Source organism: Polychytrium aggregatum, assembly GCF_025602895.1.
Source record: "Polychytrium aggregatum strain JEL109 chromosome Unknown BJ171scaffold_18, whole genome shotgun sequence".
Lineage (NCBI taxonomy): Eukaryota > Fungi > Chytridiomycota > Chytridiomycetes > Polychytriales > Polychytrium > Polychytrium aggregatum.
The window spans coordinates 71,928-96,991 of NW_026516220.1; the positions used below are offsets into that span (position 1 = coordinate 71,928).

A 25,064-nucleotide genomic window follows, 5' to 3' on the forward strand; every position below is an offset into this window, starting at 1 on the left:
GATGGCTGGTGAGGAGTTAGAAATGATCAATGCCCAGCAGCCACGAAGCGAAGCGGAACCGTCTTGTTTTGAGCGCCAGCGATCGTCAAGTCCACGTTCCCATTCATAAGCACCAAGGGCTATCTTCATCCATCCATCCATTCACACACCTCGAGATCACCACGGGTGCGAAAAGCCTTTGGAAAGAAAGCGCCATCAGCACGACCCAGAACACCGCCCAATCATCGTTCATTGAGACCAGCCCCATGTATTCAGGATGATCCTTTCCAAGAGGAGCTTGCCGCGAACAGACGACGGTGGCTCATCGACTCGCTTCCATGCATGAGCATCAGTAATCAGGATAATGATTGGCTTGTCGAATCCGGGGCGTCATGCTTTCTCTCGGAAGAGCTGCATATTTCTTCTGCTGCATGTCCGAGAGGCTTCGACAAGCTCTCGGTTAGCTCAGCCGCAACGGATTTGCTCTGGGCACATATAACAGAGAGCAGGCCAGCACATGCGCCGTGTCAGGATCGTTGTATACCCGGCCAGCATGCATTTGAATGTTGTTGAACCATGACATACCTCGAACTCGACAATCTCAGCTTCGAGCTTTGAAATTTCTTCGGATTTCTGAGTCGTGGTTGGGTATCATTGGACGTCAGTGCTCTCCCTGCCAACCTATATTAGGCCTCGGTTGCCGTGTGTCATGCGGAGATGCGCACAGGCCTGGATCGGCCGCGCCCACGCACCTGGCTGAATGCATAGATGGCTCGTGCAAACATTTCCTCGGCCACGAGACTGTATGGATGTCCAAGGCCGTTGTACATGCGACAATTTTCGACCACAATCTTGAGCTGCTCGATACATTCGTTGACTGTCTTGTACCTAAATGCACGGATGTCCTGGATCCCATGACAGAACTCACTGCAATCAATACTATAGTCGGTTTGCCGTTGCAAGGACGGCGACTGGCGGCATGCTGAACGCCAACATCCGCCGCCCTCGCCCGAGTTGGTTGATCGGTCTCAAGCTCCAGTATTTTTTGCTTACTTCACGAATTTGCTCCAGCGTCTTGGGATTCCGAATGACATCATAGTAGTCTGGCGCCGCGCTGACGGGCACCGGGACGCAAAAGATATAGTACGTATCGATGCCGATCAACTCCGCAATCGCTGCCTCCATGATGGCGGCCAGATCGACGATTGGGCTCCCCCGCCGTCGGGGCTTTGATTGCGCCGATATCAGTGGCGGGACTGCCGGCTCTGCAAGCTGAGGCTCCTTCTTCCGCTTCTTACTACCGGCTCCCGAGCTGGCCGAGACCTTCAAGGTGGCAGGCGACGGATTGCCGCTGTACCGCGTCAAGCATCAGCGTTAGCTTCGCTCGCTCGGACTCAGGACTATTGCTTCCATCGTTAGAATGGGGGGGGGGCGCTGTGGGACCTGGCTTTCCTCGCCAAGCATCTGCTAACCTGTTCGCGGCTTCCTTGTTCGCATCCGCCGTTGCGAGTCTCCGCTTGCCCTTGGCTTCTTTGGCGTCCTTGACCTCCTTGACCTCCTTGCCGTGGTCATGTTTCATTTTCTTTACAAGATCTTGCAATCTGAAAGGGCAGCCTGTCTGTCAACATCCATCCACGACTACAACATATGCGCAGCCTTGCACTTCGAGAGTCGCCTGTCTCTCATTCACCACAGACCATTAATGCACGGGAATCTGCGCACACACGTCAAGAGTACTCACAGTTGCTTTCGCTTCTTTCGCACATCTTCAGGCCTGTTGTTTGCGACAGCATCGCCGCTGAAACATGACCGTGAGTTTGTACGGAGCTTGTACACATGCCGTGCTTGTCTCCTGAAGCCAGGTCGTCTCCAAGAAGCTGCATCTGAGGTGGATGTGCACTCACCCTTGCGCCATTTGACTTTCAATAAGGTCCCGCTGCCGCAAATATGCCTTCTTCACCGCCGGGTCGCTGATCACCTCGGACTTCCACACGAGCTCGCCATTTTCTCGTATTAGACGCTTGATGATCAGGAGCTTGTTTTGAGCGTGGTCCTTGTTGGTCACAGGGCGACTCGTTTTTGAAGTCATGCTCTCTGCCACCGAATAGGCCTTGCCTTCGTTGTATCCATATCCTGCAATTCCTTAAAAAACGAGTTTGTTAGATCAAGCCTGTCACAGAGAGAGGTAGATCGGTGCGCCTCGCTGTCTGACGGGAAAGATTCCCCATCGTCCATTCACAAATACATCGCCATATCGCCAGATACGTACCGGTTCCGTAATGCAGCAGGGGTGGCGGGGAGTGCGGAGCCGGCGACGCAGCAACAGCGCCAGAGCCAAAGTAGAGCTTGCGTTCCTTCTCTTCGTCCATCTCACGTTGCTATGGTGGTTATGGGGGCAGTCGCGGACAGGTGGTGGCACGGTCAGCGCACATCTTTACCGGAATGCTCGTCTTGTATGGATGCATTACACGCGCAAACCTGCCTTCTGCTGCACTTTCATTTTCGATATCTCTTCATCGTCGTCCTCTATCGGGAGTGTTGAACTCAACGCCTTGAGTTGGGCATTCCAGATACGATTGATCTTGAAGCATGGCAGAAATCTTACGTATAAGTATCGAGCCAGTTCGTCATATTGGCCACTCCAGTGTTGCAGCGGTGCAATGAGGGTAGGGTGCCACGCTTACTTCTTCTTTGTAGACCTCTTGTTGCTCCGATATCGAGAACTTGTGGTAGTTTTTGGCCTTGGAGAGCTCCAGGATGGCTGGCACGGCCCATTTGGAGCCAATATACCGGTTATCACTACGTCGCCCTCACGACCTCTCCAAAGTGTAAAGGACAACGACTCTCACCGGCTCGTTCCTCAGGCGTATCAGATGACCGAAAGAACATTTCCTTCATCGATGCTCTTATAAAGCTGAATCCCTCTTCACGCCCAGTTGGGTCGCCCGGGCCATAGATCTTGAGCATGCCCTTGCCCTGAGTGTCAAGGGGTCAATGGCCCACAGTCAGTGCGGGTTGTCCGGCAGGATACAGGCCCGTTGACTTTACCCACCTGTGTAGCCATCACAAAATTTCTGGTAATAGTCCACGGCGCCAAACGAATCTCGATATCCTCTTCATTATACTCCTTCTCCTCCTCTGCGAAAGTGGTTATGATGTCATGCGTATCGTAGCCAGCGTCCCGGAGCCGTTGTTCGCCGGCCAGCATGCTTTCGTATAGGCACACCTAAATGATGGGTGGTAAAGAGTACGTGGTTCGGAATAAGCGCCTCCTCAGCAATGCAGACCCTCCATAGTATCGAGTGCATCCGCCGCCGTCACAATCATCGCACGCATCGATATACCCGCATCGATAAACATGCATCAGCGCCGCGTGAACCAACCATTTCCGGGGTGAGCATCTTGCGCATTTCTTCTTCTGTCGGCAGAACCGGGGGCGGCCCATTTGGAATGGCCTTCAGTTTCCACCAACCCGTGTTCTCTCCCTTGCGCTGGAACTGTGCAAACTCCTACATAAATCCGTGTTTGATTGGAATGGTGCCCGGTATGAGGAATGGGTGGACCAACAAACCCTCTGGCAGCACGACAGTCGAGAGGTGGGGAAAATCCACCAACTAAGCAGCCTGTGCACTCAAGCTGACATACCTTGAGACGCTGTCGTATCTGCACTTCCGAGTGGCCCGGGAACGCCTTCATGAGCTTTTCAAAGTTGAGCCGTCGAGCCGGATCTTTTCGCATCAGGCGGTAGGCAGCAACTTGCAGGCGTCCCTTGATGGTTGCCGTAATTTTGCGCGACTGCGGCCGTGGCACATCGATCAGGGGGAATAACTGCCCGATCGTAAAGATCATGGGGATATCGCGGATGTAGTATTTGGTCTGCCCCTTGTATCTCTGCCTGTCCGATGTCCGATGAAACATCGTGCTGTCAGTACTTCGAATCAACGAACCTCTTGAATGCATTTAGCGACCTCATCATTTGAGCGACGGCCATTACACACGAAATCGTCTTGTCCGTGCAGGGTAAGGGAAATGAGTCACGTCGTCTGCAGCGATGTCGATCCTGCTCACCGGATAACCAAATAATCCGTCTCGGCCAGGACTTGCTTAAAGCATGGCCCGCGGACCATATTGTTGCTGATTGCCTGCAAAATCTGGCCAGGGACGACGTCGCCGAATCCATGAAATGGCGATGCATCCACCTGCTCGAGACAGTATGGTTCACCCACTTCCAGATTAGGCACAAACGCGTCCTTGTCGTCGAGCTTGCGGTAGTAATCGTAGATCAAGGTCGCCATGCCCGTGTTGCTGATAATTGGCGGATATTCCTCCTATATGGACATGTGAGTGGACCAGGAGGGAAAGAAAATGAGTTGACACCCGCGCTTTGAGCATCGATCCATAGTCGGCCTTGAAAAATCACCTTGTCTGCACACCGCAGCCCGCGTAATCAAGCCCGCACTCTTCTCCCAAACGAGCCAAAGCCAACGAAGCTTACGCAGTACTCGAACAGGATAAACTTGGAGGTATCCTTGAGCGTTATATCTTTGGTGCTCTTCAAGAGTTCGCTCATGTCTTTTCCCTTGAATTTTTTCTTCTTGGAGCTTTTGACTCGTGAGAAACGGATGTCTTCGTTCACAGGGAAGCGGAGAGATGGACGATGGAACGATCGCAGATCCTTCACAGCGAGGTAGGGCTTGAACTGTCCAGAGAAAGAAACATCAAAGTATCAGTGAGTACGAGATCGGCCGCCGAGTCACTGGTCTCCGAGTCGCTACGGAGAGATATCCATGTCAGAAATACGCACGTGCGGCGGCTGGATGCGAATCGCTGGCAGTGAATGCTGAAGGGTGACGGGTCCGAATGTCTGGCGTGTGCGCCCTGCCTTCAAGCTTTTGTCGATTTCATAGTAGTGATCATCCGAGATGTTGAATCGGTCGATCGAGGGCCGGATCGTTCCAGTATTTGCTGGGGCAATTTCACCAGTGGGTATCGACTCTGGATGGAATGAGGGGGCTGTCTGGTCGCTCTGAAAGGTCAGTGCAGAGCAATCCAGTTAACTCAATCCCACACAAGACGTGGGTGCCATCCTTGAGTCGATCTGCTGTGCATGAGCCGTCGGATACATCATCAAACGGACGCCACCGGCGTCAACGCACCTTGCCAAAATGGGGGTGCCTCGATGCTGACCAGGAGGTGGCTTCGGTCCGGCAGAGCGAGACAGGCAGAGTTCGAGTTGGGACGATGGATGCATAGAATGTGTTTGATATGTGGGAATAGGAAAGTGTATCGATAAGAAGATCGGCGCGAGCGTTGGTGGATCAGACAAACCTGCCGCTGGCAATCTCACATCACCGAATCATGTTTGTAGATGCCATACTCTGCATGGGCTGTCGTTCCGAGCTCGGCCACAGCGGCCATCTGCAGAGCGCGAGATATAGATGTGGGGCTCACCGGTCGTCAGGGAGACTAAGGGCTCCATTGTCAAGACCATGGGGTCGTCGATCAGCCGAGCGTCGGCCGTGCCCGCCAATCCAGGGACCGTTTCGCTGCCGTCAATGTCCCAGATAATCTCATCTGCCCAGTCGCTGCGATCATTCTCCAAGTTTGAATTTCGGTACAAAAATGGAGGTTTGGCGGGCTTGCTTGGCTCTGGGAGCGCCGGCGGAATGTCCCACACGATTTCGTCTTCCCAGCTGTCGAGGACAATCGGCATCATATCTGGAGACCAAGTTTCGTAGACCAGGGGCTTGCTCGTCGGACTCGACTCTGAACGCAAGGTGGGATTTGCATCGTGTGACGGAACAGGATCTGCCGGCTCGCAAGGAGGCCACCGGATGCATTCCTCCTCGGGGGGTGCAATGTTCATCTTCAAGAACTCGATGCGATCGTCGGAGCTCGAAAGATAGAACTCAGATTTGGTATCTGGATTGGGGCAGGACAGTAAGTCAAATCAACCGACGCCCGGCGGCAGAGCTCAGTCAAAGATCGAGGGGCGGTCGATCTTCAAGCGTCTCCACTCGGGATGCACTTACCTTTGACTGTGACCCGAGCTACTCGCGGAACTCTCTGGATCTTGGAAGCGAACCATTCGGAGAAGCGCAAGGTCCCTCCGGAAACATATCCAGGAAAGTATCGAGCGAGCTTGGCCATCCGCTCCTCTGGGGTTTCAGGCACACACGGCAAGGGTGGTCCGCCGTCGTCCTGGCTGATCCCGTCGCCAGCCAAGCCCGACCCATCCTTCCGCTGGCCTGGACGTGCTAAGGATATGGCGGTACCGTCCTCGACCTCATAGTTATCGTCTTCGTCGTAATCATCCGTGCTCTTGCGGGAGAACATCGAGTCTCGCGATGTCAGAAACGAGCCCGTCATCGTTGGCCGCACAAATGCTGCCTGTGTCGGTAGCGAGCTCAAGCTTGACGGAAGTGGGGGCGCTTCGGGCGCAACCTCGGCCATCTCGTTGATCTCGCTGTAGTCGATCGCATCTTTATTCGGAACCGTGGGGAGATCTGCAGGCTCTTCGATCGACACAGTGGCTCCCTCGGAGGACGATGCCGTTGAGGCCTGGGCCAGGAGATCCAGCGCTCCTTCGAGATGCTCGCCCAAGAACACATTGCCAGCGAGCGTGCGCTTGAGCTCGTCGTCCAGCTGCTCGTCGTCGATCCGGCCGTTTTCGTCGACATTCCCGAACAGAAACCCGCTTAGAGACATGTCTGTGCACGATGATCTTGGGCGCTGTCCTGCGGGGCTGAACTGCTGGCGCCGCCGAGCGCTGGTGTGAGGCTGGATGTGCGTCTGGACGGCGGGACTTGGACTCGATCATGTGAACGCCCCCTGCGCCACCGCCAGTCCAACGGCCACAACCAGCCCAGACCAAGAGCGCGGCAAACGAGGGCCGGGAGGACGCCGACAAACGAGGGTGCTCAGTTTTTCTTGCGTGCACTCATCACGCTTTGTTCCTACAAGCACTTTGCTCGATGTTGGGCGGTTCTCTACAGGCTGCGGATCCAGCAATCGTATCTATGGGCAGCGACGCAAGCTTCCAAGCTTTGCGGGATGAAGCAGCATATATTGTAAGGGCGCAACAGGGCGCCAAAGTCATGTATCCTGCTTCGTTTCGCTTGCAATTCCGGAAAACGCACGGGATTGCTTAGATTATCAATTTGTGCGCATCACGGTCGCCGTCGTTCACCGACCGTCACTTGTTCGCGATGCGCACCAAGTCAGCAATAAGCTCGAGGAAGGTTGCGGAGCTCCAGGCCTGAGTCTCGCATGAGCCGAAGCAGTGCTCGCCTTCGGCGTTGGTCAGCTCTGGCAGTCCTACGAAGCGGGCTGTCTGTGTTTCCAGTATGTGGAGCTTGTGTACATACAGGGTCTTCTGGATCAAAGCGAGAGTGCGGGCGACCTGGGAAGCATTGATGAAAGTGCAAGAGCATCAGCAAGTCAACTTGCTGCAGTGAACTCACTTTGGAATGCATCACTGCATCCTCTAGTCTTCCGGCTCCTGCGTTTGATTGCTTTGTCTCATCGCCACGTGAGCATCCTCTAGATCTCCCATGAAGCATCCTCTGGATCTCCGCATGAAGCATCCTCTGGATCTCCGCATGAAGCCGAATCGCACCACTAATTCACTGTTTGGTGTGTTTCCGAGCGGCCCATACCTCTTCGCTGCTTGCAGACGAGAATTGCACATGTGCGCGGAGGAAGTATCCCATGATCCACACCCATTCGGGTCCTTGATGGTAATTGTATCCATGGGCCACTTTGGGGTCCGCGGAGTCGTTTCCGTTATCATAGTGGCCTCTGTAGTTCCAGTCAGCGGGATCGAGCGTCTTCATACCTGGTAAGCCACATTATGGGACGCATTAGGACAAGATGAGTGATCATCGGAGTGGGGTGAGCAAGGTAGGCATATCTCTCTGAGCTGTTTCTATCAGCTTACCACACGGGCCATTGAGGGCTTTCAAAGCAATATCCAGGGCGTTGCGGGCGTATGTGTCTGTAAATAGCTCGGGCGCCTGCAGCAGATCTGTAAGTTTCGAGCACATGAAATTCGACGCCTGCAGCCAGGCGGCTCGACTCGTGCTTTTCAACAATCGCTGTCTCAATCATCGATTCAGGACGACACTCACCACGGCCATGGCAACAAACATGTTTGGCCTGAGTTGATAGTCCATGAACGGAATCGAAGACCCGACGGTGTCTTTGTAGATGCCTCGGCGGTTAACCAGCTCTGGGCGCTGGATATCGTATTTGGGGTCATCCTTGGGGTCTGTTGCCACAAAAGCACCAGGTATAAGGCGTGCGGTAGCAAAACAGCATACATATATATGCGCTACGACTCCATGCGTGTCACGGAGCACCCCGCCCTCAAAGAGCTCTATCGACGTGGGGTCTTGATCGAGCTTGGCTTCGCAGCTGGCCCAGATAACGCCATATACCGCAAGCGGAACCAAGGACCTACCAAGTGGCACATAAAACGACTTTTCGAAAGACTTTTGGATCATTTGGTTCCAGTCTGAATAGCTGATTTGGAATGACTTTTGCCCTACAGAGACATAGAGCGCGGGGTGCATAAGTAACAGTCGTCTCCGCCCCTATGGTTCAGCAGGCTCGTTCGCCACGGTAAGTCTCTCCGCCACTCCTGGAGCTCGTGGTGGCGGCATCGGAGATTGCGCTACCAATACTCACCGCGGGTGACTTCAAAGCCCGGCCATTTCCAGTGGTGAGGCGCATGGGTGAGAACTTCGCTGGACACCCAGCGCAGAGTGGCCTTGAGCAATCCCGCAATTTCGACGTCGCAACCATCGCGCGGCGTTGCAGGCAGCCCTTTGGTACCGGCCTTTTCGCTGTCGCCCATCTTGTCCATCCAGCTGCCGCAGTTGTAGCGGTTTCCGCCAAAGATCAACCCAGTGTGGATAGGGTCGTCAAAATGGGTCGAGATGCTGATGTTGAATCCCTCGCTAGTCATGGCATGATCCAAGTTCGGGCCGGCGTTCCACTCCGTGAAATGGATGCCGTTGGCATGGCGCTCCAAAATCTCGTGGCAGAGCTCAGCAATCGTGGATTTATACTTGTACGTGCGCGGGTCCTGAAGCTCGGTATACTGATCGCCATCGTCATCCGAGTCGCCGAGACTCGCCTTCAAGAAGGCACTTGGATCATCAGAGCGATACCGTTTCTTGGGGGGGAAGCGTCTTGCGACCACCGTTCCAAGGAACTCCAGTCCTTCCGGAGCCATCTGGCAGTATCGCTGCACGCAATAAAGCCACCACCAGACCGCATCGCGGGCGTTGTACCGAGGACGCAGGCCTTGATCCAAGAGATTTGGAATCAAGCCATGGCGCAGCGTAGAACCAAAACCAATCAAATGATCCTTAGCCTCCAAGAAATGGCCGGTGGTAAGCAGCAATCCGGGAATGGAGATGAAAACATCGCGTCCCCAGCATCGCATATGGTGGGTCGAGAAATGAGGCAGGCCGGCAGCCAGGCAGGCTGCCTTGAGGCCGTCGGGGAAGGACTTGGTGCGAGTTGGGTAAATATACGGATACAGCCCCGTGGATTTGACGCTGCCGTAGAGCTGGTAGGTGGTCATGATCAGACTTTGGGCAAGCGTCTCCAGCGATGAGACACGACGAGTCGAGAGGTCGGGACAGGCGAACTGAATCGCCTTCGAGGCTTTGGCGATCGCAGTGTATCGAAGACCCTGGTAGGCCAGCAAAACCACAAGCGCAAAGTACTTGGGGACGAGCGAATTGGTGATCTGGCGGATCAGCCCGAAGCGTTCGGCGAGCCAGTTTTTGATCAACTTCAGCTTGGGGTAGTACGTGAGGTATCTGAAAACAATACAGGTGCAGCGGGATGGTACGCGCCAACGGTCAGTTCTATGGCAACACAGCTTGGATGTTGGGCGGGGGAGCCAGATGCGCGTAGAGCTGGATTCACCCGCGGGTATATACAGATCCTCGATGAAGCTTACTTATCCAGGCGATGGGAGATGTAATCCATCATCCAGTGTCCTGAGCGCAAATTGTTGTTGATTGGATGTCCCAGATCGTTGTTTCGCAAAGCAGGAAGGAGGCTTGAGACAAAGCCCTGCAGGCCGCAGTACGCAAACGGGCCATAGCCTGGTACGTCGTAGACACCGTCGCCTGTTTACATTCAAACGTGTGGAAAGACAAGCACAAGAATCAGCCATCGTATGCTGTAACCTTTGGCTCCATCGATCAACAGCCAAAGGAAACAGGCGGTAATGGGTTGCAGTCGCGGCAGCCATACCGATGGTGTCCACCTCCTCCTGAGCGGCTCGGTAAAGAACTACGTTGATTTCTTCGATGTCAAGATCCTGGGTGGCCTCGAAGAGTCCGGGCGGCCAACTTGACACATCCGATGTGAACCACAACTGGCCGGCTGTCCACACATCCCAGCCCATCTTGACCATGAATTCGACGCCGAGGTTGGAGTCGTCGAGACCGAGCAGGTCCCATAGGGATTCAAAAACGCCGAGGTTATCGTTCGAGTCCCCTCCGATCGGCTCCGTGCTAAGCTCCAACTCCTCATCCTCGTCAAGGCCAGTTCCGTGCACCCATGTGCGGAACAAGACGATAGATCCAGGCACAAAGCGCTCGGGGTCCACGGTGATCACAGTGTTGAAGTCGTTCTTGTATCCGTTCTGCTCTTCGCTGGCATGGGCAAACTGAGATATGCTAGCGGAAAAGTCCAGTGTCGATGGAAGACCTGTGATCATGCCAAACGTGCGCGATCGACGGCGGAGCGATAAACTAGCGAGATTGACGCCACTGCCTGCTTCGGGCGTCTTCACTTTGACGCTCTGACCGAGATGGTGATAGAGTTGGGAAGGTGACTGCGGTGGCGAAAGGGTATCGGGCTCGTCCTTGTGTTGGTATGCCGAAGATTGCCCGTGGTCTCCTCGGGTCTCGACCTTGAGCGAGGCCGACTCAACAACGCGAACGCTCTGATTCGCCAAAACAATCTTGGAGTGCTCTTGTGAGACCGCAATCGGACAACAGAAAAGAGTCAGTCGGAGGTCGCGAGCCGCGACACCGCATCGACTACAGAATGCGCGCACGTACGGGCGGGGCTTTGATTGCCTCTCTGGAAGGCGGAGCGAGCGATCAAGAAGTATCCATCGTGTGTGATCGGATGAACACGGTGCACCGTGATAAACTAGAAATCCCGAGCCGATACTGATTAATAGAGTCGCCAAGCCCTATCCGACGAAGCGGCATGAGCGCTCCGCACCGATACACCTCCAGCACCATGCGAGCCCTTTGGCCAAAGCCACAGCCGCAACAATACTTTGCGGCACGTCCATTGGGAGCCCATCGGCGCAAACTCTACGGCAACCGAAGCAACTCACGAGGATCATATATACTCATGCACTGCCGATCGCAACTCACATCGTTCTCTTGATGGACATGGATTTCAGAGTAGCCCTCACGTGCCATCTTGGTATGCAAGATGGAAAGGATAGATTTTGCTGCCATCAGAGCATCGCGTTAATACGATAGCGTGTCGTTGGAGGGCCCTCAGGCAGCATTGCATTGCACCGCACGTCGAGTCGAGTGCTTACCAGGAATGATGCCTTCGCCGGCATCTGGGACGCGATATTTGCGGGTCTCATGAACAACATTCAGCAGCTCGGGAACCAGCTCGTCGTAGCCCTTCACGCTGCCAACAGCACAGGTTGACATGGCAACAACGGCGGCGTTGGGCAGGGAGTCTTCCGCAGTTCGCTTCTGATGTGGGGTGTCGTTGTCATGGGTGCAGTCCATGAACAAAGCGTGCGGGGTCGATCCCTTGACGCTGACGATCAGATCCTGGTCGGTCAGTGGCTTGAATAGATCCGAGTTGATTTCATGGCCGATCATATCCAGGGGCAGATATTCGGGCGGGACAGTGAATGATCCTACGGTGGCCGGCAACCGTACATGGTGAATAACGGATCGGCCACAGGGAACAAGCAGCGAGGGATTCATAGTGTAGAACAAGCGCTTGGCAACCGACTATCAGCGCGACGAAGGGCGCCTCGCTCAGGACGCAGTATCCGACGCTCGAGAGGGATCCAGGTACACAGGACTCACTGGCCAGCAACGCATATCCGTTCGGCGCAGGAGCCAAGCTCACGGAATCAAATCTTTTACGGCACTATGAATACCCTCTGTCCCCTGCTTGTGCAGAGGTGAGGTAACCTACCGATGGGCTCTCCGCCGTATCGATGTACAAGGCGGCTAAGCTCGGCGACGTTCCAAGCGCTCATGGCCTCTCGGATGAGAGAGTTGATGCCGAGCTTACTGACAAAGTGAATATCCTTTTCTTCAGATCCCGTGAAGAGCTCGGCAAAGACGTAGAGATCCGGACGGACCTGGCGGGCCACGTCGAGCAAGTACGATCCAACTTCTATAGGGGTTGAATGGCAGTTGTCGATACGGAATCCGTCAAACAAACGAGCCATCTTGCGAGTGTATGCCGCCTGGTGTTCCCATAGCCATGGATTGTCCTCCTGGTAGAGATCGGCAAAAGGAATCACAGAGATGGAGGAAATCAGGCGATTGCTATAGGCTGGGCTTGGGAGTCCATCCAAGCATATGTCATTCGGGTCCAAGGCCGACATGTGATCAAATGCACGCATGTATGCAATGCTTTCATCTACTTCTCGCCCAAAAACTGATCTCGGTAGTCTCGGCAGGGGGTCGAACAGCACGGATGCAAGACTCGCTTGAGTCTCATTCAAGTTACCGGTCGACTGCCATAGCGCAGCTTGACACAGTCACCCCATGCAATGACTTCGCGCCGCAGATAAGCCTTGGAGTTGGGGCCGGCGAAATTGACGAGAGGATCTGCATTCCAGATCCAGCCGTTGTTGGCTAGCTTCATTTCGTCGGGATGGAGGGTTTGAGTCTTGGAGTTGACGGGGAGACGCGTAAAGTACGTGTCCACCAAAGGGTTTCTGTATCAGATAAATCGACAGGGGTCAGAGTTGCCCGTTGCACTTGCTGGGCAGGAGATATGGTTGCTATTCAAGTCGGGTGGGTGTTTCGCTGTACTCCAGCAATGCGCAGCTCAGAGTCCTTGACAAGCTCCATGCCAAAGCAAGCTGCTTGATCGCATCGCCCTTCGAGAGGCGACGCCAACGACCGCGACTTACTCTCTCGAGATTGGACCCAAGCGGGGGCCGTGATCTTGTACACGAAGGTACCGTGCTCGGGTGGTAACCTGCTCGTCAATCGAAGCAACATCACTGTCGCACTCCTGATAGTAAATGAGATTGATCTCGTTCAAGATCGACTCGTATTCCTTGACGGGAGGATTGTTGGAAATATGTTTTCCGTGATCACGGCACCATTTCTGCAAAAACGGAATGACTCTGTCGACTTGCAGGATCTTGCTGAAGCGTAGGCCGTTCTTTGGATCGCAAAGTGCATCTCGACGGAGGACCTCGGCCTTGTCCTTGAGGGACAGATTGTGAGTGTTGGTGTCGGCGTAAGGCCCGTAGTTGCTTTCTTCAGACTTGGGCCAGGCGTTGACAAGCTCGCTAACTGAGTTAGCGACATCAACAACGTAAAATTCCCACAAGCGCACGCCAGGGAGAACCTTGGTCTTGAAGACATTCATGATCTGGGCAAGCTGTTCCTCGGTTCGGAGATCAGGACTGAGGTCATATACGGGAGCGAGATTGGCTGAGAACTTCATCAGAGCCTCGTCAAGCTCGTATGCTGGGCGCAGATGCGGCGCTGTTTTGAGGTTGTAGCCTGGTGCGTGTTTCATGGTGGACCGCAATAATTAGCGACGTGTGTCAAATGGAGGTGTGCTGGACACAACCCTGCGCAAAACCAAATGATGTACGAACGTCTCGTGATATACTGGTCAACCCCCCCATCAACAGACTCCTCTCTGGGTACCTGCTTCGGGATGCTCCTCGAGCCAAGGGCTATTGCACGCCGTGTGGTTCCAGACCACGTCGGTGACGCTCAAGATCGAGTATTCGTTGCGAATCTTGTCCAGGAAATAAGCAAGAACCTGCTCGCGGTCGTCTTCCGGGAGCTCGTCGTCAAACATGTCGGCAGAGAGCGAGAGCTGGTCGTAGATGGCATACGGCGAGTTGGAGATGCCTCGAGTGTTCAGTGGCGCAAAGTGGACCATGTTGTAGCCCATCTCGGAGAAGCGTTCAAAGAAGGCAGGCCAGCGCGAGATGGTGGGCAGCCACTTGGGAATCACTGTCAGGATGACGATACCATCCAGGGGAAGCAGGATCTTGTGCATCGTGTCGACTTTTGGGTCAACGATGGCATCGTTGCGGACGTAGAGGCGTGGGTCCACCACGATGCTTCCGTGGCGGCTGGCCTGGACCACCAGGCCGGTCTCGGGGCTTTGGTATTCGGTGAAATACTCGTAGGCTCCGGGCTTGGAGATGACGACATCACAGTAGGAATCCGCGAGCAAGTTGGTTGTATAGCTGGGGATTCAGAGCGGCGCAGCGATCGACGGCGTGAACAAGTAGCATAGATATGTGTAGATGTGGTTGTGAGTGTTTACTGATGGCACAAGCGCATTTCACTCGACCATGACTCGGTTCGTTGCAGAGTAAACCATAGATACAACAGCAGAGTTGTGTGGAGTGCAACAGACGGGGCAATCAGCAGCCCCAGCCTGACAGAGAAAGACTCGGAAGCAGCAGCCGCCACAGGAATGCTGGCGATGCAGCCCGGGCTCATGCACGGTCGGTAGACACCTACGGAATTGAGTGGAAGAACTGGCGCTGGAAGGCTTGTCTGGTTGTCATATTCGAATAAACACAGCTATCAGTGCCTGGTAAACGCAGCTGTCTTTTTGAAGAGGGCCAGAGGCGCGTCCGCATTGGTTTTCATGAGAGTGACATACCCGTCAATCGGATAGTTCGTGCGAAGGACAGGCTTGTTTGAAGCAGCGACAGTTCCGGCAGTCAAGATCAACCGGAAGATGTATGGGGTTTCATTCGTCGGAGGCGGCAGACGGGTAAACTGGGATGATACGAAGAGATCAGAACGAGCACCCGGTGGCATCGACGGGACAGACACCAAACAGAGACAGCCGACAGCCGACGTCGTTGCTGTCCGATGGCTTTTCCACCGCTGGAAAGCGGATGGTTCGCCACTCGGCCACAGACGGGCGGTAAACCCACTGAAACAGAACCGCTGTCGCGAACGTCGATTTCACCAAACATATCTCGGGCGACAACTCAAAGCGACCTCACTGGCGTTCCCACTCAGTTGCGGGGGGAGGGAGCTGCCGCACGGGGCACACGGGTCGAAGCATACTCCAGCACATGTGAACTCACCCGCTTGCTGAACTCGGGCGACCCATCCAACTCCAGTCTCTGGGCAAAGACAAGGGGCATGCTTGGCAAAGGACGCAACCACAGGGATCAGCAGGACGGTGGGATTGTCAGCGACGGCGGCTTGATCAACTATCGGGACAAGGATTGAGGGCGATCAGCGGCAGACGGCAGGAACGGCGACGGCGCAGTGGCGTGAGGGTGGCAAGCTGAAGATGGTGGAGGGCAGCGAGCCGAAGATGGTGGAGGAAGGCGGTGGCTCGGCGCGGGAAGAACGCCAGACGCAAGAATACAGATGGCGAGAGGGCGGTTTTATATCCCGAGACGATATGTGTTGCTTGCGTGGCTTGCTGACGTCGATCGGCGCTCGGACCCCAACGGCATTTGCTCGCCGGGGTCATCCAGCGATTGTGCACTTGCTTCCTCGCTCATCCGAGGTGTGTCCTCTTGCCATGACGGCATCTGCAGCAACTCGCGGGTCGGTCCTCGTTGTGCCTGCACGCCATGCGACTCCCAGAAGATAATCTGACCCACTTGGTCGTTGTTGGCCGGATGATATGATCGAACGACGACGTGTTGAGTCTGAGAGAAATGGTGTGTCCCATTGGTTTTGCAACCCGCCGTATCAGCTTCAGCCGCCCCCCCCCCGTCGCCGATACCAGCCGTCGCCAATCTTGCATCTCGGGCAGCCCAGGATCATACGCGTTGCACCATACTGACTCCCCCCCCCGGTACCAATCACAACCAGCACACCTTGCTCAGGCCCAGCGGGATGCAACGTCGATGCGTCTCGCAATCAATGACGCCGACCCCTCCGCGGATGACCCATTGTTGCCTCGGGTGTGCTCCGGTGTCTCGCGGCGGTGTGCTCTGGTGTCTCGCAGCAAAGGCCCAGACACCGCCTGTGCTATCCCCAGTGGCCAGCCGCATGTTGGCTGGCGCCTCTGTGGCAGGGCTGGCTCGAGCCATGCGCAGCGCGTCTGCCGTTCGAGTTTTTTGTTTTTTTGTTTTTTTGTGTCTCGCAGGCGGACGACCAAGCGGGACGCATTCAGGCAAACCCGCGGCCTTCGGCACGATAGTGGCATATCGCCAGCACCCGAGGACATAGAGGCACCCTCACAGCGAGCAGCGACAGCCACCCCGTGCCAGATATCTGACTCCGCGGCACAGCGACAGGTGCGTCGTATTGAGGCTGCCTTAGATCCCGGAACAGGCTGTGATCCGTTTCAGCCGCTGCCCGTGGATCGAGATGCTCTTCCATCCTAACCCGCACATTGCCTTCGGCTCATGGACCGTTCCCGTACACGGGTAACTGGCCGCTGCAATTGTCGCCCCCCCCCACTTTTACCGTCGCCAAAGCCATCAACGCAGCTTCGTCACCTGTCTTTGCCTTGCGGAACATTTGCCAACATGGCCTTCCAGACAGCCGAGAGCATCCGATCGTCGTTCGCTCGCCAGAGCAAGCAGCACCGTAAGGCGCTGAAGCACCCACTACTTGCGCGCCGAATTCAGTTCAAAAAGTCGACACTGACTCAGTTCCGATCCTCCGAGTCGTCGACAACCACGCGCTCGTCCGAACCTACTATCGAGGAGTCGGATCAGCCGCCGCCTCCACCTGTTCCGCCTCAGAACAGGCTGTTCCCTCCAAGCGCTCTCTCCTTCGAATGGGACTCGATCTTCCCGATTGGCCCCGGCCTCAACAACCTCGGCAATACCTGTTTCCTCAACTCGGTGCTGCAGTGTCTCACCTACACAGCGCCGCTCGCCAACTATCTTATGACGGGACATCACATGAAAACCTGCAAGAACACAGCCTTCTGCCTGCTGTGTATCCTCGAAAACCACATCCAGACCTGTTTCGGCGGCAAGCCCAAGTCCGTGGTCAGCCCAAACGCGATCGTCAAGAGGCTCAAGAGCGTTGCCAAGCACATGCGCGTCGGTCGTCAGGAGGATGCACACGAGTTCCTGCGCTACTTTATCGACGGCATCCAAAAAAGCAGCCTGTTTGGATACGAAAAGTATGTCTTTAAGACGTATTGCGACACCGTCGCCGATGCTGGCGCTCGTAGCATAAAGACATCGGACTTGATCTCGCTGACATTTGCTCAACATCGCACAGGCTCGATAACCGTCTGAAGGAAACTACGCTGGTCTACCAGATCTTTGGCGGTCATATCCTCAGCCAAGTCGAGTGCCTGTCATGCCACTACAAATCCAACACATACGATTTGATTTTGGATCTGAGTCTGGAAATCAAGCACTGTGACACGCTTGAAAAGGCGTTCAGTCACTATTCCAAACCCGAGAGGCTCTACAAGAGCAACCAGTACAAGTGCGCCCGGTACGGTTGGTGATGTGAAGCAGCAGCGATGATTTGGTCACTAAGTCATCCGTGAGAAAGTCTGCGGCGGCCACAGTCTTGTACGGTGGCCCGGTGACTTTTATTGGCAGGAATTGGGCTACAGCCCAACAATGCACACATTCAAATGTTGCCAAACGCGCCAAACATCTTGCCCACCACGGTGCCTTTGCCACCGCCTCGCCTCCCTCGTAGTGCCTTCTTTGCGCTAACCGGCCTGGCCACCACGGCTCCTGATCGCAGCGCAGATGCAAGAAATACGTCGATGCCCAGAAGCGTCTCACGATCCATGACCCACCGCCGGTGCTGACTGTTCAACTGAAGCGCTTTGATTTCCTGCGCTCTGGAATGAAGATAAACAAGCCAATTGCCTTTGATGAATATTTGGATCTGAAGCCGTACATGACTGTCGGACAGGTGAGTCCCAGCGGGGGCCGAGTGGCTTCATTTGTTCATCATCGCCATTACTCCGTAAAGACCAGGGCCCGCTACTTGTCACGGTGCGGTGGATTGATTCGAGGGACACAATGCAGGCGTGCCAACGCCCGCCGGGCCCAGCACTGGCGCTGAATCGGAATGCAATTATTGGCAGCGCTTTGGATGACCGCTGGTCTGTTTGGTCCGCTTCCAAAGCTAATTCAGATGCTCCGTTTTGTCCACAGAGCACCCCCTCGCGCTACGAGCTGTACGCTGTGTTGGTTCACGCGGGCGGGTCATGTAACTCAGGCCACTATTATTCCTTTGTGCGCTCTTCAGCAAACACGTGGTATTCCATGAACGACAGCGAGGTTCGTGTATCCGCAGATGTGACTGTCGCCGCGCTATGGCCCGTTTCTTTGCACGCCAGTCTCTTCATGTTTTACTCAAACGATCCATGCATTGTCCTTTGCTAGGTGCGACAAGTTAGTGTTGGCACGGTTTTGAAGCAATCGGCGTATATTCTGTTCTATCGACTGATACAGTCCCCCAGCAACACAAAGAAAGAGGTACGGGCTTGGCTCGGCTGCGAGCGCTATGCAATTTGGCCAGGCATACGCCGAGACTGCAACTGAGCCATGGTGCTTGGCAGCCTCATACAGCGTCCTGCAGTATCGTTGCTTGGGATTCAGTCCTTTTCCACTTGCTGACGGCAATCGAAGCACTACCCGGATAAACTAACACTCTGGTGACCGATAGAACGCCCAGGTCTCTGCTGAAGCCAAACTCAATGGCAAGAAAAATGACCAAGCCAGTCCGATCGGTCCGTCGAGCCGCAAGCGCCCACTCGCGTCCAAGGAAAACAAGCCTTCCACAACCCCCAAGCCCTCGGGCGACGACATCGGAAGCGTTGTTTCCCGAGACGACATACGGGCCAAGTTGAATCGCAAGAAGCTGGAGAAGCTCGAGCGTCTCAAAAAACGCGCCGAGGACGTAGAAAACTACGTCCAGAGCCAACAGGCCACCAGCGCTCCATCGTCTGCCAAATCTTCGCAGCAAAGCTCCTGGTTAACCAGCAATGTGCAATCGGTCGTGAATGGTGAGGCTGACCACGACGCAAATGAAGATACGGACAATCTGCCGTCGAAGCCAAGTGGCTCTCCCCTGAAAGAAAAGAAGATCAAGCTGAGTGGCAAATGGATCGTCCAAAGCGACGTTGCAGGCCTCAGCGGAACTGATGGTGGAAACCGACAGACGAATCCATCCAGACACGGATGGAGCGTTAAAAGCCTCGCCGCAGGCGATGTCGAAAGCAAATTCGAGACGCGCCCCTTTGTATCCAACGGCATTCCGTTTACCGCACCGACAAGTCAGAACACAGCGAGTCAGTTCGATGGCCTCGAAGGTAAAGACGGTCGGGTAGCAAGCCATAGATTTGTTGAATGGGGTGGCGGATGCGATTGTCGGGCATTGTGGGTAATGCAGAGTGGCTACCACATAGCCTTGCTCTTGCGTCGGCCCGAGTGCATAAGTGTGCTCTGTTGGAGCGAGCTGGATGTGCTTAGAGAGATGGGGCTGTACAGGCCCGCACCCGACGATACAATACCTGAGATCTCATCTATTCTTGTCTCCCGCAGTGCAAGCATGGGATAGCGTCACGGCCAAACAAGCCAGCGAGCGCGAGCGCATCATCAGCGGGATTGGTCCCAAAAAGGGGCACAAGCGGCCAGCCCTCTGGGACTTGGACTACGAGAAGGGCCGAGTCAAGAAGGTTGGGAGAAAGGCCAAGTGGTCTGCGTCCTACCAGGGCAATTAGAGCTGCGCGATAATCACCTGAACGACGAATGCCATTGATCTCGGGAGAATCGTACGGGGTCGCCTCCATGCGGGTGCGGATGAACGCAGTGGGTGTCGGGTATTGGCAGCATACCCAAAATACAACGACAGTAGAGCGGAACTCTCTTGGGGAATGCTCTGTCCTGCGACAGAATCCGGCTTTTGCCCGACACATTGTTGGATGCAGCGATGCCCCTCCTCTTGCATCGCACTGCGGTGCAACAATGGGAGTCGCCCAGCAAGCAGCATCAGCAGCATCAGCAGCATCAGCAGCATCAGCAGCATCAGCAGCATCAGCAGCATCAGCAGCATCAGCAGCATCAGCGGAGCTTCCTCAGGGCTTACTGTGCCAGAATCACACCGTTGGCAAGTCAAACAGCGTAATCTGTGCCCAAGGCCATTGTGCAGCGACGCCGCCGAAACCGTTGTTTGACGCTGGTTTTGCTCGATGTTTGGGGATTTGTCGTCCGCCGCACTCGCCAGCGTATGATGCTCTATATTCGAAACAAATAATTGGCCCCATATCTGTTATTGCTGTTGTTGCTGTTGCGACTGTGGTTGATCGAGTTACATAATCATCAAGCGCCGTCCTCGCTCGCCGCTGTCACATCCACCATGTCCTCGCATGACCACATCACCGCATCTCCACATCACCATATCGCCTCGGTATGTGCAGCTCTCCCGCCTTGCGCTCCGTTGGCACCCTCGGCTGCGTCGTTGTCGTTGCCCTCCATGCACTGCATCCGGCAGCCAGCCAGCCAACCAGCCAGGGCCGATCTCGCCTGCGCAGCACCCTTCGCCGCCTTGCCCGAACGCATCTTTGCCTCGTCCATCCGCTCGCTCTTGGATCCATCGCTGCTGCCATTCCGGACTGGCTCCTCCCCTCTCCCAAGGCACTGTGGCTCCGAGCGAATGTCTACTCTATGCACCCTGTGACCGTGAACTGGCCTTTCGTTTCCATACGCACTGTCGTGGCTGCCTTCCACTCGCTCCCTCTGCCTTTCTGCCTGACAAGATCCTGCCCTCTCCGTTCGGCATCTCGAAGCCCAAAGCCACTGCCCATCGCCTTGGCCCACCTGCCTCCAGCAACGCCGTTTATCCTGTGCCGATCCGTGGAGCCCCTCCAGCTGCTCGTATTCCTGGGCCCTTATCCCGCTGACCTGAACATTGTGGCGTCCGGCTCTTCCTCCCTCCACAACGTCCCTCCACGCTCGTCGCCTCCCTCCCTCCTGGATTCCTGAGCTCTGTTTATATCCTCCCCCCAATGACAGCTCCCGATAACGCCTCGGTCTTTGACGACTTTTCCTCAGACACGGATCTCACGTCCGTTGGCGACGACGATGACGATTCGGATCAGTCCTCCAATTCCTCCCCTTCCTTGTCCCCACAGCGGGCACCCGAATCGCATCCTTCCCCAACTAGCCCTCCCTCCCCAACCTCCTTCGAGCCGCAGGCCGTGTCCTCTGTGTCTCTTGCATCGGCCGTCCCCGATCCCACAGAAGACGATCCTCCACCAAATGTATCGTATGCACTCCCCGGCTTGGCCAGCCGTAACCCTGGTCGCGGTCTCGATTGCTCCCCAGCTTCCGACATGAACTCCTCTGAGGACCCGGCTTTCCCATCCGACGATAACTCTTCAGACGACGACGACTCCCAAATGCAGCTGATTCCCATGTGCGAGGATCCATCCCCAAGCCACCTCAGCGAGGTGCATCGGCCAAGCTTTCGCAACTCGGCCTTGTTCAGCAACGTTCCGTTGGAAGACAATGACGACTTTACCGAAGAGGGCGAGGCCCGCGAGTCAGGTCTCCAAGACACCGAAGATCTCTCTGACGTCCCGCCAAGCTCCGAGTCGGACTCGGATCGAGAATCGAGTCATCTGTCGGAACTCGATCACCCCGACTTGGCCGAGCCGCTATCGCAGATCGTAGGGCCATACTCTTCGAGCCATTTGCGAGAGGCGTCCTCAACCCACACCGAGGCTCGAGATCCGCCTGCTCGTTCTGGGGCGGGTTCGCCGCGGGATGCTGGTCAGCCCTCAGACCACACCTTGGACGACTCACCGGATCATTCCTTGGACCACCATGAGCTCTATGGCTCGGCGGCTTCCTCCGAGCAGACGCCTGGCCGACCGGACCTCACCAGCCCATCAATGCACAAAGGCAACCGATACACCAGCGATGCCCTCTCGGCAGCAGTTCTGACACACTTTGAAAATGCTCCTCGGCCTCAGTCGGCGTCGTCAACGCAAATGTCGCTGACGCCAGTCGAATCCGAGTCCGAGGAGCCCACCGACGACAATGGTGACGAAGAGGATGACGAAGACGATGACGATGACCGGGACGACGAGGACGCTGCCGCTCCGCCTGCAGGCAATTCGCGTTCCTTGGGTCCAGGCATGCGCACACGCCAAACGGCGGCACAAAGCGGGGTCGGAACGGCCTTATCGCCAAGTCAAGGCGAGAGCGATGTGGACCACGAAGAAGAGTCTCTGCATGGCGAGCCTGAAGATGGTATGTGCTGCAAGCCTATCGTATCTGGCCAGCCTCGGAGTCGTGAAGACCGATGCGGGCCAGCCATTTTGCTGCCAAATGTCGCGATGGCGGATTGGCCGGCGATTCCGCTTGTGAGACATCTGGATCGTCCATGCGGCTCTCTATCAGAGCGTACGGAGAACTGCACGCTGACCCTTTGTGGCTTTGATCTCCTTCAGACACCGACCTGGAGGCCCTTCGGCAAGAGGCGATCAAGGAGCTCACTCGAATAGAGGAGTATTTTGTTCTCTTTAGAGAGAAGTATGTGCCTTTGAAGCACTTGCATTCGCATCGTTTCGAGTGTACCGATCGCCCCGTCCTCTATTTGTGTGTGCGAGGCTTGGTTTTATTGCCATTGCGATGAGCATCCCACAGTGCCGTTCTTGCATGACATCCATGAGCTCCGGTTGGCACCGCCGGGGTTTACTGCTGCTGGTCTTGCCACTATTTGGGTGAGGCGTAAAGGTGGGCCCAGCAACCCGCACGCGGCGAGCTAACTGACCCAATCTGCCTTCCAACGTCTCTGGCCTACTGCAAAAGATGGTATCGGGAACAGATGGATCATCTCGAGCGTGAATATGCCGAGGTCGAAAGTGGTAAGCAAGAGAATCCTTGGCGCATATTGCATACATCGCCTTGATCGCCAGCACTGCCTGCATCGGTCGGATGGGCTCGCCCGACTGCAACTTACCTCCATATTGTAACGGTATCCCAGGCGAGCATCCGCAACTCATCAAAGACCTGAAGCTCCTGGAATCTCATCGAGAGAATCGAATGATGGTCGCCAAAGCCCAACAGGACCAGATTCAGCTCTCCACCGAAAAACAGTATCAATGTGCCATAGTTCAAGCCGATTGCACTTTCAATGTGAGACTGCTACGCTGTCATCGTCACTCCCTTCAAGGATCCGAGTGACATGTGGTCATCTTGCCAGTTACCAAATTCTGTGTTGACGCTATTGTGCTGCTCCATGTACTACTAGTATTACCGAGCTCGGACACGACAGGAACTGATACACGACATCATGCTACGGAAGCACATACTGCATCAAGACAAGCGAAAACTAGACTGCCCGGATTCAGGTACGGTGGAGCATTTTTCTCTGACTATGGGCTCCAGCGTCCCGGCATTCAGCTGAATGTGGATGTAGCCGGTGGCAGGGGCTGCTATCGCGCCCCTGAGGAGCTGGCGTCGCGTTGACATGTCCTGGCTTTCGTTTTTGCGCTCCAATAGTTTCGTTTTCCTGGTCTGCACCCGACCGATCGTTGCTCAACAAAAGGCGGAAAACCATCAAGGCTGAGCTTTCGGAATTGATGACCATCCGCGAGCAAGGTGGATTTCCTGCCTGCGGCATTCCCGGACTCTCCAAGGCTGATATCCAAGAGGACCTCGAGGCGCTTGGGATCTTGCGGCCATCTGGTAACTATGGGCTGCACCTGACCACTGGCGCCGTGCCAATCCTGTGCCAGCAGAGAACCAAGGCTGCCCGTCCGCCGATGCCCCAGGGCGGACGCTGTGCAGCTGCGAGATGGCTGATCCGCGCAATGCCTTTGGTAATCCAGAACGAGACCGGACCAACCCACGATCGAATCGGTCAAAAGGAGCGACGACAGAGAAGGAGGCCGACTCGGGGGTGAAGTATGCCAACGGTAGTGGCCCAGCAGCACTGGGGCCACTCGTGGCAGCGCCGGTTCGGATCGAAGGCGAAATCCTTCTCATCAATGAAAGCCAGTATCGCAAAGGCGACCGTGTAAACATCCAGGACTCCAATACCACCAAGTTCCTTGCCAAGCTCGTTGCGGTTAACGACGCCGAGCTCACGTTTCAGCGGACAGACGGATCAAGGACTCGGATTCCACTTACGAGTCTCATCGATGGGAAGACGACGCTGACCCCAAAGATATGACGATATGCTCGTACACTCCCGCTCTCCTCAACACTGCCTATCCCGAAGGCGACAGAACCTGCACCATCACAAGCGGCCCAGATTTCGCCTCCGCTGCTTGTGCCTTGCGCCTTTGGTAAGGCCGAAGCTGCCTGCTGGTCCTTGCGGTTGCCGCATACCCGAATATGAGGGCTTATGGAAGCGACATGGGGCCTTGGTGATACATCCTCTGATCGAAAGGATGCAATCGAAAACAGGATTCATGGCTATCGCATGGCTTGTCGGCGAAGGTCTGAATACACATTCTCTTGCCCATGAAGACCATCCACAGTAGCCTCGGAGCTTTTATCGCTGGGCTATCCCGTTTGAGTTGATGACACACGCACAACGAGATGGAGATCGATCCGAGACCGAGCGTCAAAGGATCGAGTTCGCTGCCGCCGACCGAGAGCAAACCGCCAGTGATCTGCCTCTCGGCAACGATGGATGCGTGGCCGGCCAGATGGAGGATGCTGAGAGCACAGGCTGATGGCGAGATCGAGTGGCTGCATCGGGCCCATTTGCCCGTCACGTTCGACACCGTTCCACAGCCGCGAATGGAGCCGCATATTCCAGAGGCAGGGGTCGACATCGGCGGACAGGCGCTGGTGGGTGTGGTGCCCCTCTGGCGAGCCCACGAGGAGCCGCGATGACCACGGCAAGCAGACGTGGACTTGGCAGGCG

At 55.5% G+C, this 25,064-nt stretch overlaps 4 protein-coding genes across 4 annotated transcripts; 2 read left to right on the top strand and 2 right to left on the bottom strand.

Annotated features, from left to right (window-relative positions):
* Nucleotides 1-8: 8 nt before the first annotated feature.
* Nucleotides 9-6,837, bottom strand: BJ171DRAFT_97528 (uncharacterized protein). The gene is made up of 20 exons (XM_053116012.1): nucleotides 6,012-6,837; nucleotides 5,431-5,901; nucleotides 5,136-5,176; nucleotides 4,784-5,005; nucleotides 4,475-4,678; nucleotides 4,048-4,307; nucleotides 3,625-3,874; nucleotides 3,363-3,488; nucleotides 3,032-3,205; nucleotides 2,829-2,955; nucleotides 2,664-2,740; nucleotides 2,462-2,560; nucleotides 2,249-2,357; nucleotides 1,884-2,112; nucleotides 1,721-1,777; nucleotides 1,452-1,580; nucleotides 1,033-1,330; nucleotides 732-884; nucleotides 565-612; nucleotides 9-464 (listed from the first exon to the last, which is right to left on the bottom strand). The coding sequence occupies exons 1-20, from the start codon at nucleotides 6,685-6,687 to the stop codon at nucleotides 336-338; spliced, it is 3,879 nt and encodes a 1,292-aa protein (XP_052966626.1). The 5' UTR covers nucleotides 6,688-6,837; the 3' UTR covers nucleotides 9-335.
* A 337-nt stretch (nucleotides 6,838-7,174) lies between these two features.
* Nucleotides 7,175-14,259, bottom strand: BJ171DRAFT_424034 (glucanotransferase domain of glycogen debranching enzyme-domain-containing protein; the record flags this gene model as incomplete). Its single annotated transcript, XM_053107643.1, has 17 exons — nucleotides 7,175-7,381; nucleotides 7,638-7,816; nucleotides 7,919-7,994; nucleotides 8,109-8,248; nucleotides 8,441-8,524; nucleotides 8,668-9,812; nucleotides 9,956-10,127; nucleotides 10,255-10,378; nucleotides 10,562-10,792; nucleotides 10,919-10,980; nucleotides 11,070-11,163; nucleotides 11,397-11,476; nucleotides 11,570-11,905; nucleotides 12,193-12,499; nucleotides 12,736-12,946; nucleotides 13,145-13,748; nucleotides 13,899-14,259. The coding sequence occupies 17 exons, from the start codon at nucleotides 14,257-14,259 to the stop codon at nucleotides 7,175-7,177; spliced, it is 4,413 nt and encodes a 1,470-aa protein (XP_052966627.1).
* Nucleotides 14,260-16,720: 2,461 nt separating this feature from the next.
* Nucleotides 16,721-18,721, top strand: BJ171DRAFT_424092 (uncharacterized protein; the record flags this gene model as incomplete). The annotated part of the gene is made up of 5 exons (XM_053107646.1): nucleotides 16,721-17,313; nucleotides 17,430-17,651; nucleotides 17,918-18,086; nucleotides 18,332-18,457; nucleotides 18,563-18,721. The coding sequence occupies 5 exons, from the start codon at nucleotides 16,721-16,723 to the stop codon at nucleotides 18,719-18,721; spliced, it is 1,269 nt and encodes a 422-aa protein (XP_052966628.1).
* A 2,051-nt stretch (nucleotides 18,722-20,772) lies between these two features.
* On the top strand, nucleotides 20,773-24,781 carry BJ171DRAFT_504616 (Sds3-like-domain-containing protein). The gene is made up of 7 exons (XM_053110952.1): nucleotides 20,773-22,435; nucleotides 22,636-22,717; nucleotides 22,997-23,052; nucleotides 23,172-23,323; nucleotides 23,439-23,538; nucleotides 23,690-23,875; nucleotides 24,019-24,781. Exons 1-7 carry the CDS (start codon nucleotides 21,187-21,189, stop codon nucleotides 24,360-24,362), a joined length of 2,169 nt encoding a protein of 722 aa, XP_052966629.1. The 5' UTR covers nucleotides 20,773-21,186; the 3' UTR covers nucleotides 24,363-24,781.
* Nucleotides 24,782-25,064: the final 283 nt, after the last annotated feature.

Excerpts from the sequence above, each read along its gene's own strand:
- BJ171DRAFT_504616 (XM_053110952.1), top strand. The coding sequence starts at position 21,187 with ATGACAGCTCCCGATAACGCCTCGGTCTTTGACGACTTTTCCTCAGAC. Across the intron at positions 23,053-23,171 it reads ATATGCCGAGGTCGAAAGTG|GCGAGCATCCGCAACTCATC; the intron begins GTAAGCAAGAGA and ends ACGGTATCCCAG. Across the intron at positions 23,324-23,438 it reads AAGCCGATTGCACTTTCAAT|TATTACCGAGCTCGGACACG; the intron begins GTGAGACTGCTA and ends ATGTACTACTAG.
- BJ171DRAFT_97528 (XM_053116012.1), bottom strand. The coding sequence starts at position 6,687 with ATGTCTCTAAGCGGGTTTCTGTTCGGGAATGTCGACGAAAACGGCCGG. Across the intron at positions 3,206-3,362 it reads AGATGCTCACCCCGGAAATG|GTGTGCCTATACGAAAGCAT; the intron begins GTTGGTTCACGC and ends CCCATCATTTAG. Across the intron at positions 1,778-1,883 it reads GAAAGTCAAATGGCGCAAGG|CGGCGATGCTGTCGCAAACA; the intron begins GTGAGTGCACAT and ends GTCATGTTTCAG.